At 48.9% G+C, this 16,629-nt stretch overlaps 1 protein-coding gene across 3 annotated transcripts in view; it reads right to left on the reverse strand.

Moving 5' to 3' along the window:
- Positions 1-5,947, reverse strand: part of MTIF2 (mitochondrial translational initiation factor 2) — a 28,791-nt gene extending 22,844 nt beyond the window's left edge. For all 3 annotated transcript variants that reach the window (XM_077813944.1, XM_077813943.1, XM_077813941.1), the window contains exons 1-3: positions 5,898-5,947; positions 2,075-2,306; positions 1,425-1,545 (exon numbers count right to left, since the gene is read on the reverse strand). In XM_077813944.1, the coding sequence (XP_077670070.1) occupies positions 1,425-1,545; positions 2,075-2,299 (346 nt within the window). In that variant the 5' untranslated portion in view covers positions 2,300-2,306; positions 5,898-5,947. The remainder of the gene's footprint in view (positions 1-1,424; positions 1,546-2,074; positions 2,307-5,897) is intronic.
- Between the last annotated feature and the right edge of the window lie 10,682 nt (positions 5,948-16,629).

Below are 16,629 nucleotides of genomic sequence, written 5' to 3' on the forward strand. Positions count from 1 at the left end.
TTTACTTATTTCAGCGGTTACCAGATCAAAGGAACTCAACTCATCTGAATTTGATGGTAGAGAAGTGCCACAGAGGATGACAAAACTCTCAGGCAAATCGGTTCATTCCCCCTCTTTTGTAGTACTGGAAATGCAGGAAACATTGCAACAATTAAGAGCTGCTAATGAGTGACATGAGCACTATTGGAAAACTTAGTGAGTAAGCAGACATCTCAGACATACACAAAGAGACATGGCAGATTTTCTTTATTCTCAGCACTGTGCTGAGAAAGGCTGTTAAGGTGGGCATTTACATGAGTACAGAATTAGGTATAAAAAAAACCCTGAAAATTAATATGATTCTGATAAACGATTTCAGGCATCAAATGTATAATATTTGCTGAAAGTGTAAAAATGTAGCACTATGCCCCTAAAACTTTATTAGTTTATATTAGTAAGTAAAACTTTGTCTGCGCTGGGAAAATAGCCCAATTTCAGCCATCACTGCAGCTGCACCACTGCAAACCTCTAATGTAAATAAGGGAAGTTGCAATTTGCATGGACGGAGGTTACTCCTGTTTCAAACAGATGTAAGCTCTACTGGTGTAAATCCCAGCTTTCTCTGCCTACATTTGGGTTTTGCACTAGTACAGCTACAGCAATGGTTGAAATTGAGGCTAATTTCCAATGCAGACAAGGCCCACATTGTTCTAGATGAGAAAATATTTTAAAAGAGTGGAATTATAATTTTCTTGCTTGCTTGCTAGTGAAAAGTCAAGAACTATACACGCTGCTCAAAACATGCACTAATATGGCAACACCACTGCGATTTGTTTGGTCTTTTAGCATCAGTTTTCAGCTTGGGGACCTCAACACACCAAGCCCTTCCTGACTGATGTCCGGTGGAAAGCTGTGCTAAAGATGTAGTGTTAGAGTGGTACTATGCTTCTGCACTGAAACATTTGCTTAAAAACAGTTGCATAATCCTAGTCAATTTCATTCACAATTTGTCTCATATGTAAAGCATTTCACCATAAGGAAGATGGTGCTATTCTAATTCTCTACCTGTTGGCTGGAAAATGAAGAACATGGGGGGGGAAAATCACATACAGAAGATGTAGGTGACAGAGACATATATACAAAAAAAAGTCACCTCAATTAAGGCAAAAACATGTCTTATCTAACGGTGGTGTTCCACAAAATGTTCACAATCAGGATTATATGGCTACTAACATTTTCTTTTCATTTTGTTAAAACTCTGATATAAGAAGTTTGTCTGGCAATGGACAGGGGATTATTGTGGATCCTGATGAGACAAGGTGTGTTAATCCAACTATAATATAGATAATTCCAGCATGACATTTCCTATAGCATTCTTCAAAACTCCATTATTGTCTTAAATAGAAGATTGCTGGATCTTCTTTCAAAAGAATAAATTGGCTCACCTATGTCTTTATCCATAGCTCTTGCAAGATCTTCAGCTGTCATCCTCTGCTGTATCTCTACCTCCTGCCTTTCTATTTTAGGTTTTATTGGTGGTAATTTCTGTTTCCCTGGTCTTTTCCCCTACAAAGGAGTAAGACACGTGCGTAAGGATACATGGGTGGCATAAATTAAGGAATGACTAATAAACAATATTTAAAGGGCCAACGAAAACAAAAATTGTAAGTTGTAAACAAATTTCTTTACCTACATTACAAAAAAATTACTGAAAGAACTGTTAAAATAGTGAATATTTAAAAATCACTTTGCAGCATTTTTACTGTTTTTTGCATCTCGCTCATTTTGAACAATGAAAATCATTTTCACTTTTGTTTATAGTCAGTTTTTCTTTCAGATTTTTGGTGTTGCAACATTTGGATTTAAAAAACTTGAAATGAATGTTCGGGAGAGAGCTGCAATGCATCTACATATATATTAATATGTCTTGTAAATCTAAAGTAAATTCTCTATACAGTGGAGTAACAATCTTATACACAATAAATTCATCACTAACAGAGTTTCTATTTATATAATGAAAATGCTCAAAAATTGCTTTTTTTGCACTTTGTACTTTCAGACAGGGATAAAGTAGTTGTTGGAACTTGTTCATTACCTCCTTTGTAGCTAAAAGCCTACATTGTGAGAGCACAGCACTGATGAATGTGTCTGTTTGCCAAAGCTGTGGGTGTGGCTGAATTGGCCGCATGGGGTATGTGGATGACTTCACAGGCTTCCACTGTGTTCTGTGAATTTTCCTGTAAGAAAGACTGTGCAGCTGTCTGCAAGCACAATGTAACTGGACCAGGTTTTCCAGTTTCAGCATCATCCCTCGGTTCATTTCTTCACTGTGAACAGAAAAGATACAATGAAATCAGGGTGGATTTGATTAAAATCAAATTGATTTAAAAAATCTGATTTTAAATAAAAATAATCTGATTTTTTTAAAAAAAATCATTGATATTTATCCACCCTGCTTTTTGACATTTCATAAAACTTGTCTTATGTCATTCCAAATTGAATCAATTATCATCCAATCGCACTTCTAGAGAACTATACAATGAATTTACTAGTTTGAAAAATGTCAGTTATATAGACTGAAGATTAAAAAAAAAAAAAAAAATCTACAAGTCCCCAAATATCAGGGTGGATAAAAATCAATGATTTTTTTTAAAAAATTGGATTTTTTTGAGAAAATGCTTTTTGAGGAAAAAACCTATCTAAAGATAGTTTTAATTAACATACTTTATACCTCAAAGATGTCTCATCAAGGAATAGGGATTATAAATTTAAATTCTATAGTATGAGACAATATATTCATGTAATGTTTAAGAAAATTTTTGTAAATAAATTCCAATAGTTCATAGATTAGGGACCCAATTTTATGCGGTTCTAGGGGTTTCTGTATAGATTATTTAGGTTAATCTTTCTATCTACCCAATGGGACTCAGTGCTCAGTCTAGTTGATACCATCAGAGATGCTTAGTTTTGCAGTTCTCAAACTGTGGATTTGTGTCTCCAGAGATAACATGCTTGTTAACAGCAAAAATGTTTTTAAATAAATAAATAAATAAATAAATAATATATAGAGGTGAGAAATAACCCTCAGAGAAATAACCCCGAGACCTCAACAGATTTGTCTCTCTGCAAATTGTGAAACACAGAGTCAATCCCTTACCTCTCTCTAAAAATGAAGAGAGTTTCAAAAAGTTCAACGAATAGAAGATTGTTGGGGGCAGAATAGATCTGGACAAGGAGAAGAAGTCTGGAGATAAATGTGAGAAGGGAGGGACAGGCAATAGAAACAAAAGTGAAACTGTTTGAGCAGCATATTCCAGAAGTCTTGAGGTCTTTCTGAGTGTAGCCTTCATTGATTTGAGATCTACCAATACCATTCTCTCACTAGAAGGGAAAGCCTATCATGGCAGCAGGCCATAAAAGAGACCCAGTTTGGGAATATTTTAATGAAGTTCCTCTGCCTGTGGGTAAGACAGGCAGGTATGCAAAATATAAACAGTGCAACAAAGAAATGCAAGGCCTAGTTGCTCAAATGAAACAACATCATGAAAAGTGTTCCTTCTCAAGAGGAAGTTGCCTTGAAGATTATGAAAGGAACATGTCTGAACATGCAGGATCTTCAGGTTGGTAAACTTTTTTATTTCATGCTACTTTCTTAAGGACTGCCTGTCTTCCTTCTGGACTATTCCTGAAGTCACATGTTTGAGCAAAAAATATAGTTGTTAGTTACTCTCTGGTACCATCGTTTTAGATTGAGTTGTACGTGCTTATATGACAACAGAAGGAAATGTCTTCCTTACAGAAACAATTGATACATCAGGAAATGCACGCACAGCAGAATACTTACAAGAAGTAGCAGTAAAAGCTATAACAAAACTTGATTTAAATCAAACCCACCCTGCCAAATATAACAAAAATCTTAATTCTAATCTGTGGGATTGTTCAGCAAAATGTTTTTTGCTACTGAACAAATCATAGAAGATTAGGGTTGGAAGAGACCTCAGGAGGTCATCTAGTCCAACCCCCTACTCAGGGCAGGACCAACACCAACTAAATCATCCCAGCCAGGGCTTTATCAAGCCGGGCCTTAAAACTTCTAAGGATGGAGATTCCACCACCTCTCTAGGTAACCCATTCCAGTGCTATACCACCCTCCTAGTGGAATAGTGTTTCCTAATATCCAACCCAGACCTCCCCCACTGCAACTTGATACCATTGCACCTTGTTCTGTCATCTGCCACCATTGAGAACAAATAGGCTCCATCCTCTTTGGAACCGCCCTTCAAAGTAGCTGAAGGCTGCTATCAAATCCCCCCCGACTCTTCTCTTCTGCAGATTAAACAAGCCCAGTTCCCTCAGCCTCTCCTCATAAGTCATAAGCCCCAACCCCCTTGATATATCGCACATCTATTGAAAACTAAGGATACACAGATTTGAAGAAACCTGTGATTTTTTTTTACCCTTGGCAATAAAGTTTCATGTCTAAGTTTTGGACAGAAACTGCACTGGCTGTATTGGTCAATCATCTCCTCCTGGCAATAGATGAGGATTAAGCATCCATTCAAATTTTACACAGTCTGCCTTTGCAATTCTTTATCATGTGGAACTGTTGACAACTTGTAGCTTAGAATGGCTCGCCTTTATCTTTGAACCCCAAAGGTGCCCTTACATGGGGTTCTATATCATCATCCCACCCATTATGTTAGTAAGAGGGGACATGGGCTGTAGTGTTTTTGTTATGATGACAATACCCATTTCTACAGCAGCTGCTCACATCCATGACACTATGGTTTGGAAGAAGGGCTAACCTCACTAGACAAAGATAGAAACTGTGGTATCTATATCTAGATTTTAAGGCTGCAGGGTCCATTATAATAATCTAATCTAATATGCTGCCTAACACACACCATAAGTACTTATATGGCCCCTAGCACTGTAGTATCTAGGCAGTCTGGATGAAAGCATGTGAACATTACACTGGCACCCTTGATGATGGAGTGCAGTTGTCTTTTGTAACACAGGTCCACAATCTGGGAATTTATTAGATTACAGGCTGCTTCTAGATGCCTAGATAACAGCTGTAGCCAAGAGCACTTTTTTCATCTTGAGCCGGTCATCAGAACAAACTGATTTTCTGAATGTCAGTCTTGTTATTCTTATCACATCTGTCAGGTTTCAGAGTAACAGCCGTGGGGGTGGGAGGAGGTATTGTTTCATATTCTCTGTGTATATATAAAGTCTGCTGCAGTTTCCACGGTATGCATCCGATGAAGTGAGCTGTAGCTCACGAAAGCTCATGCTCAAATAAATTGGTTAGTCTCTAAGGTGCCACAAGTACTCCTTTTCTTATCACATCTGTGTCACTCTGAAACCAGGCCACCACAAGGCACACTCTCCCCAGCCTATTACTGATTGCAGACACAGGGAAATGGAGACTAGTGCTGAATGTGGCAGCCCACTTGTGAGGTGGTGCTTCTTGTCCTCCGCACCTCAGACCCGTGCTCCGCCAGCCACGCGAGCTGCCGCTTAGTTCCCACCTGGCGTTCAAGTTGACAGCTTTCAGCCAGAGCTTGACACGGCTCGGGAGCCGGCTGAGAAGTGGGGTCTCCTCAAGCGACATCAGCTCCGCTCAACCAGCGGCGCTGCTCCGAGTCAGGCCCCTTCGGTTGAACAGGGAGCAATCGGCGAGCAGGGCGTGTTCCTTGGGGCGGGGGGCGCACCCCAAGGCCTTTCTCAACACCCCTAGCACCGCAGTCACAGACAGCGAGCAGCGCCGGAGCTGTCTGGGAAGGACGGGTACGAGACGGGGACTACTCAGCCCCTGCCCCCCCCCCCCCGAGGGGCCCAGCCCTGAGGCCAGCTCCGTGCCCATCAAACACCGCGCGCCCTCAGGTAAGCGCCGGCGGTCACCGCCACCTTACCTGCCAGGAGCCGCAAGCGAGCCGGAAACTCAGCAGAGCGCGCCGGGACACGTGACCCGTCGAGAGGCGGGGCAGAGGGGCAGGCGGGAAGAGGGCGTTGACAGCGGAGCGGAGCTGGCTGGTTCGCTGGGGCCCGTGCAGGGCGGGGCGGAGGCTGCAGGCCGTCGGGCTCGCGCGCGGAGCCCTGGGAGTGGGGGCTGGAGGGAGGCAGGGCTGGTCTGTGGAAGGCGGCGGCGGAGCGGGGTTTGCGCTACCGCGGCTGAGCTGTTAGCTAAAATACCGCGCCAGGCTGGGCTCCGCGCAGGGCCTGAGCCAACCGCTCTGGTGCTAGCGCTGGGCGTTCTGCTGCGAGTCTCTGGGGCTTGGTATTGTTCTTGGCGTCTGGAGGCCAGAGACTGGTGAGACTCTCCGCTGGGCTGTTTCATTGTTACAAGCAGTAAATGTCTGGCCTCCTGCTCCAGGCGACAAAACCGGAAGTCAAATATAAAGAACCCTACACTTTTTATTTTTAAAATCTCAGGATTTTTAAGACAATGTCAGGGGTCTGACTCATTAATGTTAAGACTTAGGGCTGGCAGCTCTGCAAGTATCAGCAGTGTATAACCATTCTGATCCCTGGGGAATACACAGATAAAGTACCAAATCTTGCTCCCAATGAAGATCCTCCCTGCCACGGAAGCTTTTGGTGTCCGTGTGATCGCTGTCTATGTAGCAGCATTTCTTGGTAAATACACGTCGGAATTTGTTGGTCTTTCATTCTAATAATATGTCCATACTATGAAAGCTGCCAAAATTGAGCCAATACTAATGGATCAGTTATATCAATGACAAGATCGTTTCAATACGCTCCTCAGTTATCTGCCACCCGAGTGCAGTCTCTTCCATTTGAAGACGGGTAGAAGTTCCAACACAGCCACCTTCCTTCTTTCAAGAAGAGAACCAAATCAGTCCTAAACTACATATGATATAGACTTAATATAAATAATAACACTGATCACTTGTAGAGAGCTTTTTGCTTAAAATGCATAAGTACAAGTTGCTTAATTTCTCAGCAGTCTGAACTTCATGTCTGTAATTTAAGTATTTAAATGTTGGTCTCTCTTGCATATCAGGAAATACTTTATTCTATTTTTAGTTTTAGTATTTTTTGATCATAAGCCAATGCCTTAAAATGGCTGGACAGATTTTTTAAAATCAAATGCTTTCTAAATTTGGCACACACATGACATCAGTGTAATAGATTAGAAGAAATTCCAAGAGGAAGCTACCACCTTTTAATAGCCTTTGAAAAATCTTTAATCTTTCTTTCCATTAATACTGCCTAAAAACACACAGATAATCCCAAATGACATAATGTAATGCATCCTTTAGCCTGGGGGTGCTCTTGGGAGACTACTGGACTCACAGTGACCTGCTGTATGACCTGCAGCAGGTTACTGCAATTTCTTGGGAGGGTAATTCAGATTGTAGCTGTGATGTGGAAAGTAAGATAGCTGTACACTTGTGTACAAGTGTTTAAACTCTGTATTTTACATATCGGCATTGGATATAATGGCAGCCTCCTGATGCTTTAAGCAAACTGGCAAATGAACACCTTACTGTCACTCTCACAGTAAACAAGTACTGCATGTTTTGCTGTCCCTATTACCTTCCTGCACTAAGCAACTGCCTGTTTTGATTACACGGTATAGCCATCCTTCATTGCATTATGTAATGACTAGAAACACATTCACATGTTAGCCGTCACCATCTGCTGATGAATTTCCTAGGTGCCTTTTGAACATTTATAATGCATAATGCCCTTTTTGGCACATGTGTCTACGAAGACTCTCAAAGGGAATTTAAAATAAATCAGATCATAATCCTCTAGTGTACACTCGGGCAGATAGATCCTCAGCTGGTTTAAATTGTCATAGCATCATTGAAGTCAATGGTTTAATTGAAGTAGTGTTTAATTTGTCGACTTGCTGCATCAGTTATGAATGTAAAATAATTGCTTGAGCCCCTGCATCTCTTTCATTACAAATTAAGCACTGAATTGAAGTCAATGGAGCTATGATAATTTATGCCATTTGAGAGTCTATCCATCTTAGTCCAGTTGAAAATAGTTTGTAATACTAGAACTGCTGTGAATCAAGTATTTAACTTCTTTGTGCCCCAGTTTCTCCTAGGGATGTAAACAGGGTTTAAAAATAGTAACCATGTAACCTATTAAAATTCTATCGGTTAAATGGTTAACTGTTAAGGCAGGGAACTAGGGCTGTGGGGGTGCTGCAGCACCCCCATGTGTTACTCGGGGCTCCCGGCTGCTGCCGCCCAGATCCGGGCTCCCAGCTGCTGGCCTAGCACCCAGGACTCCACTGCCTGCCCTGTGCCTGGGCTGGCAGTGGATCCCTGGGTGCAGGCCAGCAGCCAGGACCCTGGGTGGGGCCAGCAGCAGAGTTTAATTGTTAACCAAAACCAATAAGACTGATGCTTATTGGTTAACCAGTTAAACTTTTATATCCCTAGTTTCTCCATCTGTAAAATGGGGAAATAATAATACTTATCTATCTCATATGATTGTTGTGAAACTTAAGCAACTGTGGACAAAACCTTATAAAAAGACACTCAATAAACGCAAAGTATTACAAGAAGATACATGAAAGTGACACTTAAGTTGTGTTCCTAGAATAGAAAGGGACATGTACAATTGCAATGTATGTTGCAACTGCAGGATACCAAATCAGATCACTTGATTGCTATGTCAGATACACAGGGTGTGGAGGTGGTGTCTGTGAAAAAATTAATTCAGAGAATTTTGGACTTACCAGAATGTTCTTTTTGGAAGGACTTTTAACATTAAAATATCAATCAGTCACTAGAGTTTCCTACAAATCAGTTTTGTGACTAAGCTTCTTTCTGATGATGTCTAGGAACAGTTCCATGTACTGTCAGAATGTTCTTCTAAGTAGCATTAGATCATATTTTGTCCATGTCTTGTAACCACAGATACATACTGTTTCAAATTAAGGCTTTATTATAGTTTCCCTATTCTAGAACAAAGTGGGAATAGCTGGTGAATTATTTCAGATGTTGTAAGCCTGTATAATGGATTGACATTTATAAACACTTTCCCTTGAATTATGTGCTAGTTAATTCTTGGCTTTGTTCTTTCATCAGAAGTTTTAATTATTATTGGTTGCACTTTTAGTAATACATTTATATATTTCTTATTATAGTTTACTAGGCAGGTACACAGTCTAATTGCATGCTATTTTACTTGTTCTAATTTTTCTTTACTTTGAATTTCTCTTAATTCTTCATCAGCTAATAACCACTTTTTCAGTGGGTTGAAGCCCACTTGCATGAACAGAATTGTGTGTACAATTGTGTGCCTACATTAGCATGTGAAATTACTGTAGCTGCACATATAAATGGATAGTTAAATATCTAACTACCTATTTACAGTATTTAACTACCCATTTACACAGTTGTGGTAATTAGTCATATAATTAGGTTTCTTTTTAAAAATCTGTTTTTTGTTAATTGTATACAAGTTCATATTTAATCAAGAATATATTGTGACAAAGTTCCTCTTCTACCTTGGTGGGTCTTGCGCTTATTGGCAGATTTGCTCGCCTCAGAGATTCACAGCAGTGCTCAGTTTGGCCATTTTTGTGGCTCAGATCTGCCGTTCACTCAGTTGGCCTCATCACTGGCCAGTATGGGGAAAAGGAAGAAGAACAATCCCTGCAGTCTCTGCTGCTCCACCTAATGGATCAGAGAACAGGCCAGAGACCTTCCCCTCTGGTGGAACCCACAGTCCAGGTCAACTCCTCCAGTATCAAGTAGGGAGTTGGGGGGAGGGGTGAGGGGAGGGGGGAAATAGAGGGATGGGGGAACCCAGGCCCGCCCTCTACTCTAGGTTCCAGCCCAGGGCCCTGTGGATTGTAGCTGTCTACAGTGACTCCTGAAACAACTGCGTGACAGCTACAATTCCCTGAGCTACTTCCCCATAACCTCCTCCCAACATCTTCTTTATTCTCACCACAGGACCTCCCTCCTGATGTCTGGTAATACTTGTATTTCTCCATCTTCCAGTAGTCTGCCTTTTCACTCTCAGCTTCTTACTCCCACCTCCTTGCACATACACCACAAACTGAAGTGAGCTCCTTTTTAAACCCAGGTGCCCTGATTAGCCTGCCTGTCTTAATTGATTCTGGCAGCTTCTTGATTGGCTGCAGGTGTTGTAATCAGCCTGTCTGCCTTAATTGTTTCCAGAAAATTCCTGATTGTTCTGGAACCTTCCCTCTTACCTTACCCGGGGAAAAGGGACCTACTTAACCTGCTCTCCTGCTGCTGCCCTCTGGCCTGGGCTTTCCTTGCTTTTTGCCCCTGCTTTCGCCTTCCCCCCCAACCGGGCCAGACGCTCTCCCCCCTTTCTTTTCTTTTTGTTGTTTTTTTTCTTTCTCTGCTGTTGCTAGAGTGCTGGCCGGCTGCTGGCCGGCTGTTAGCGCCCGCCCGCCCGCCCTCAGACGCTGCTGGCGCTCTAGCTGAATCCCCCCCCGAGAGGGGGGGGGGCCTGCTGACCCGCTCCCCGGAGGGGGGGGAATGGAGGGACCCAGCCCCCAGACCCAGCCGCTTGCTGTTTGTTTGTGGACCCGTATTTGGCCGACAGGAATTTTTATCATCTGCTCCGGCATCCCTGGAATTTTGCAGCTGCGGACGAAGTCCAGAACAGAGAGAAAGAGAAACAGCCATCTACCAGAGGAACACTGCCCGGGGAACTTACAAATCGCCATGGAGGGGGCCCAAGACTGAGTAACTTTCGAACTGTGCTCTCGTGTGGGGGGAGGCCTTGACTGTGTCGTGACTGTGTTTATAGGGACATAGGGGGTATGGCACGTAGCTGCCTCCCGATCCATCTGTGTCCTCCCAACCCCCACACTACCATCTTCACAACTGCCTCCTGCACCATCATTGCTGGCTGTTTAATATCTGCCTCTGGACTTAGCTGCTCGCCCTGATTCCACCGTGTGGGCCAGAAGCACCAGCCAACCAAACAGGACTCTCTGGACAAGCGTACGGCGGTTCATGTGCCCACCCCCCTCCCCCGAACTGCCCATCCCACAGCCTGTCCCTTTTTACCTGACCCCACTCCTGTTAACCACCTGCCACCGCCACCGCTGGGGCATCGGCAATGGAGGGCACCGGGGTGACCTCCGCCGCTGCCATGCCCACCACCTCCCCAGACTCTAGGGGAGCCCCCCCAGCCGGCGGGAAAGGCCAGGGCAAGAAGAAGGGGAAGGGCCCAGCTAAAACCACCAGGCCCTCCATGGCAGGGGCCACCCCCACTGCTGCGGCCCCGCCACCGACCACGGCGTCCCTTCCCTCTGCCCCCTCCACCAGCTCTGCGGGGGTCCCTCCCTCACCCCCCAGGATGTATGCCCGGGCGGCGGCAGCCCCCCCGCCTGCCACCTCGTCATCTCTCCCTCCCACCGCCTCCGCCACCATCAAACAGCGGCCAGGGGCCCCTTCCCCAGCATGACAAGTGAAGCACGATGTCCGATGCCTCCTGGTGCCCGCCTCGCCCCACGTGGAGACCTATGTGCGGGCGTTGGCGAGGGTAGTGGGGCTCTCAGCCATTGTGGCGGCCTCCAAAATGTATGGGAAGGTCATCTTCTTCTTGGCAGTGGAGGCTGTTACCCAGGAGGCGGTGGAGAGGGGCCTGGTGGCGGTGGGGGGGGTGTTTGTCCCCCTAGAGCTGCTAGAGGACCTGGGCGTCCGCCTGGTCCTGACCTCTGTCCCTCCTTTTCTCCCCAATGCTGCCCTGTTACCCGCCCTTTCCACCCTGGGGAAACCTGTTTCTGTCATCAGCCCTCTCCCGTTGGGCTGCAAGGACCCCACCTTCCATCACATCTTTTCCTTCCGCCAGCAAGTACAGCTTCTACCGCCGTTGGCGGCGCGTGACGGAGAGGCGCTCGAGGGGTCCTTCCTAGTCCCCCACCAGGGGGCCCATTACCGGGTGTATTTCTCCACGGGGGAAGCCCAGTGCTACCTCTGCCGGGTGTCAGGGCATGTCCGGAGGGACTGCCCCTTAGCCTGGCAAGGAGGGGCATCTGGGATCCCCGAGACCCGGCAGGACATCGGCCCCGTCATTGCCAACACCCCTGGCTGCCCGATACCCGAACCCGCCCCCCCTCCTCTTCGGACCACCACTTCTCCTGCTCAGGCCCAAAGGGCACCTCCCCTACAACGCCCAGATGAGCGGGAGAGCCCCACCCTCGCTGATGACAATCTGGCGGGGCCTATGGAGGAGGGTGTGGCAGAGATACCACCAGGAATGGGAGAGAGCCTGCCCCAGGGAGAATCCTCCCTCCCTTATGCCGCTCCACCATCCCCCCCCAAGTCCCTGAGCCATCGCCTTTACCCCCTGACACGACCCCTGCTAACCAGCCCTCAGATGATGCCATGAAGGGCTGGGCCCTAGTCCAGGGGAAGCGAGGCAAGCGGAAGGCTCGAGCTCCGCCTCAGCTACCCGAGGCGGAGGCCCCCTGGAAGACCAGGAAGGGGGGCACCGATGCCGAACCCTCCACTTTGCCCACGAGTGCGTCCCATCCACCAGTGTCAGCCGGGAAAGACGTGGTAGCACCGGATGGTAGTGTCTCCCCTCCACGGGAGACCCTCCCCTCCGAGACCCTTGAGGAAGCCCCTTCTGTCCTGACACTACCCGAAGCCCCTGTGAACCCCGAGGCAACCGTGGCGGGTGCCAGCAGGGAGAACCCCGGGGCAACGGAAAGTGTCCTTTCCTCTGTGTTCGAGGAGATCGAGGCCCTAGATCTGACCCTGGTCACCCAGGGGGAGTATGACCTTTTGCCAGCAAACCTCGATTTGGGCAACCTCACTCCACCCCTCTTTTCCACATGCTCCCTCCCCCTAACTGCTGCTTCTGCTCCCACCTCCGAGGAGCCCCTGGACTCCTCCATCGACCCGGCCGCTGATGGCACCCCGCTGACGACCACTGAGCCTGCTCAGGTGACAGCCAGCGCCACGCAGCCGGGACACAAGTCGCCAGGGGCACCCCCCATTGGTGCGGAGCAATCGATTTCCTTCCCGGGCGGGGGCCCAACAGAAGTTAATCCACCTCCTGATGCTGTAGCCACTAAATCCACAATAGAGCCTGCACCCGGTATCACTGAGAGCTCCCTCCCCACCCCCTTAACCCTCGAGTCTGATCAGGAGGCACCACCATCCAGCTGCTTGCCTCCCGAAACCCAGAACCTCGCCTCTGCCCCTGCCCCTGCCCCAACCCCTATCCAATTTACCTCCTGCAATGTTATTGCCGCCACCGGGGCTGTCTCCTTCCCCTTCCCAACTGATGACCACCAGGGAGTGGCCTTTGTGTTCTCCTGCCCTGACCCATTAGGAGCTGCTATCTTCCCTCCACTGCCCCCTATCGCCCCAGAGCTTGAGGCAGGCCTAGAAGCTCCAGCTCATCAGGCACCCCGTCGGGGGTCCGCACCCTGCTTCTCCGTTTTAGTGGACAACAGGGCTGCACCAAGGGCCCCGCTGGGGAACAACCGGGAAACCGTAACCCCACCCCCACATGAGCTGCGAGGAGAGCTGCGGAAGTTTTTAGAGGATGTCCATGGCTCCCGCAACAAGGTACAGCTTGCTCTCCAGCGATGGGGGGATTTTTTTCAAATCCTCCGGGCCGCAAGGGCCCTCATGGGGGAAGGTAAAGGGACAGGGAAGCAGGATGCCGCGGCCTACTGGTGGGTCTGCGTCTTTCGTGACCAATTACTCACCTACAGGATGAGTCAAGGACTGTTGCGTGGCCTGCTGGGGGATGCGAGCGTCCCTGCCAGTGAGGATCCCTCCTGGCCCCCCCATGACACCTCTCACCATCGCAACGTTGAACACCCAGAGTTGTAGGATGGCTCTCCGCAGGTCCCAGGTACTCTCCTTCCTTCGGGAGGGAGGGTACTCTGTGATTTTCCTGCAGGAGACCATACGGATCCGACCGCCGAAGACAGTTGGCGGCTGGAGTGGGGGGACAGGGTCTACTTTAGCCATTCCACAATTTGGCAGGCTGGAGTGGCGACCCTGTTCTCCCCCGACCTACGGCCCGAGGTGCTAGGGGTTGCCGAGGCCGTGCCGCGTCACCTGCTGCATCTCCAGGCCCATATAGAGGGGCTCGTGGTTAACCTTGTTAACGTCTATGCCCCGACATCGGGCCCGGAGCAGCTGCAATTCTATCAGCAGGCGTCCGCCTTCCTCGGCACCTTAGATTCTCATGAGTGCCCAGTCCTGGGAGGGGATTTTAATGCCACCCTCAAGGAGCGAGACTGCTCGGGGACCGAGCAGAGCCCGGCCGCCGCGGACACCCTCCGGGAGATAGTTGAACATCACTCCCTAGTGGATATCTGGTGTGACCACCATCCGGATGACACTTCCACGTTCACCTTTGTCCAGGTGGAAGCCCATCGGTCGAGCCACTCCCGGTTGGACCGCATTTATTTATCACGCTTTCATCTCTCACAAGCCCGCTCGTCCAGCATTCGGCTGGCTCCATTTTCTGACCATCACCTAGCCACCGTGACAGCCTCCCTCTGTGCGGAGAGGCCGGGGCCAGCCTATTGGCATTTTAACAACAGCCTGTTGGAGGACGAAGACTTCGTGACGTCCTTCCGGGAATTCTGGCAGGCCTGGCGAGGGCAACGGCGTGCCTTTCCCTCGGCGCGGTGATGGTGGGACCTGGGGAAGGTGCGTGCCCTGCTTTTCTGCCACGACTACACCCGGGGAACCAGCCGACGGAGAAATGCGGCGATAGAGCTGTTGGAATGGGAGGTCTTAGAGCTGGAGAGGCGTTTGGCCGCCAGCCCTGAAGACCCACTCCTCTGCGGAGCATGCCAGGAGAAGCGGGAGGAGCTCTGGGCCCTCGAGGACCATTGGGCCCGGGGCGCCTTTGTTCGATCCCTCATCCGCTCCCGCTTCTTCTATGCTCTGGAGAAAACGAGGAACGCCCTGGGCCCCTGTAGGGGTTCTTCATCTACCCCTGAAGGAAGGAGAACAGGGCCTGAAGTGTCTACACAGTCAGGTCCGTGTCTTCTGCCTCCAGGCCCTACAGAGGCTCCTCTATGGTGCAGGCAGTTTGGCGTGGAGCACACTGGCTCACACCATCCTGTGCCGCATCCAAGGGCTCCGATATGACCGGCATCTCTTTTATCTCTGTCTTTGAAGTCTTCCGCCAGACCTCTCGGGGCTGCCGGTCTTCTACCAGGACCTCCTCCGGACTTGGCAACTGTTTTTAACAGCCAGGTCCGTGGTGGCCACCGGGGGGGTAGATCTCCTCGCAGAGCCCCTGCTACACAACCCCCAGCTCCGTGTGCAGGTGGCGGAGTCCCGCTCGGTGCACCAGAGCTTGATCTTGGCAGAAGTCACGAGAGTCGGAGACCTCCTAGACTACGACCGGGGAGACTGGCCGGATCCCCTGACGCTCACCCGGCGCATGGAGCTCTCCAGACCTCGCACCCCCCGCCGCGTACTTCAGGAGGTGAAGGCCGCTTTGCCGCCTGCTGCTCAAGCTTACCTCGACCAGGTCCTGCTCAAGGGCATGCCCCACCCACCCTCTACCCCAGGCCCACTGGACCTTTTAATTGGACCCCTGCCCCGCAGACCCAATCGACCCCCTCACCCCTTCACTGCGAGCTGGCTGCATGAACTGCAGCCAGTATGCTTCCAAACCGCGCCAAGGAAACATCTATACATGCTCGTGCTCCACACCTTTCATGCCCTCACCCTAGTGTCCCGCCCTGACACAAAGTGGTGAGACCTTCTGCCACCTTTGGAGGGTGAGCAGCCCTGGTGGGCCAGCCTATATTCCACCTTGGTTCCGAGGCCCGTCGGGGACATCAGTTGGCGGCTCCTTCATGGAGCTGTGAGCACGGGCAAGTACTTGGCGCGGTTCACCCCCGTCCCAGATACTTGTCTCTTTTGTGGCATGAAGGAAACCCTGGCACACGTATATTTGGAGTGCGCCAGGCTACAGCCCCTGTTCAGCTCCTCGCAAATCTCCTATTACGTTTTTGGTTGCATTTTTCCCCTCACCTTTTTATTTATGCACTCCCCATCCATGGCCTCACAAAGTTTCAGGATCTCCTAGTTAACCTCCTCCTGGCTCTGGCTAAAACGGCCATCTATAAAACCAGAGAGAGGATGTTGGCCGATGGAGTTTCCTGTGACTGTGGGGCCGTTTTCCAATTCTCAGTCCGTTTACGTATCCGGGCGGAGTTCCTCTGGGCGGCGTCCACCGACTCCCTTGATGCTTTTGAGGAGCGGTGGGCGCTGTCCAAGGTTCTCTGCTCGGTGTCCCCATCTGAGTCCCTTTGTCTGACCCATTGACTGGGGGAGAGAGTAAGGGACCCCAGCCCCAACCATTGCTGCTGTGGACACCACCACCTTAGAGGGGTTCTTTCACACGTGGGTGCGCGTGCCCCCCTCCCCCCCCCGATTGTCAACCCCACAGCCTGCCCCTCTTGTTGGGTGCTTTCAGAGGAGGGAATTGTTGGTGACACTCAGGCGTGGCACCAGGTAACTCGAGAGGGTGGAAGACCACGAGAGTTGAGGAAGCCCCCCACTCTGGACCCAGGCAAGCTTGAACACTTTCCTCCCCTGAAGCTAATGAGAAAACAATTGTGATTGGTTGCTGTGTTACACATTGCATATGCTGCTGTTTTTACTTTGTAAG

The sequence above is a fragment of the Eretmochelys imbricata genome, chromosome 3 (assembly GCF_965152235.1).
Source record: "Eretmochelys imbricata isolate rEreImb1 chromosome 3, rEreImb1.hap1, whole genome shotgun sequence".
In the NCBI taxonomy this organism is placed as follows: Eukaryota; Metazoa; Chordata; order Testudines; family Cheloniidae; genus Eretmochelys; species Eretmochelys imbricata.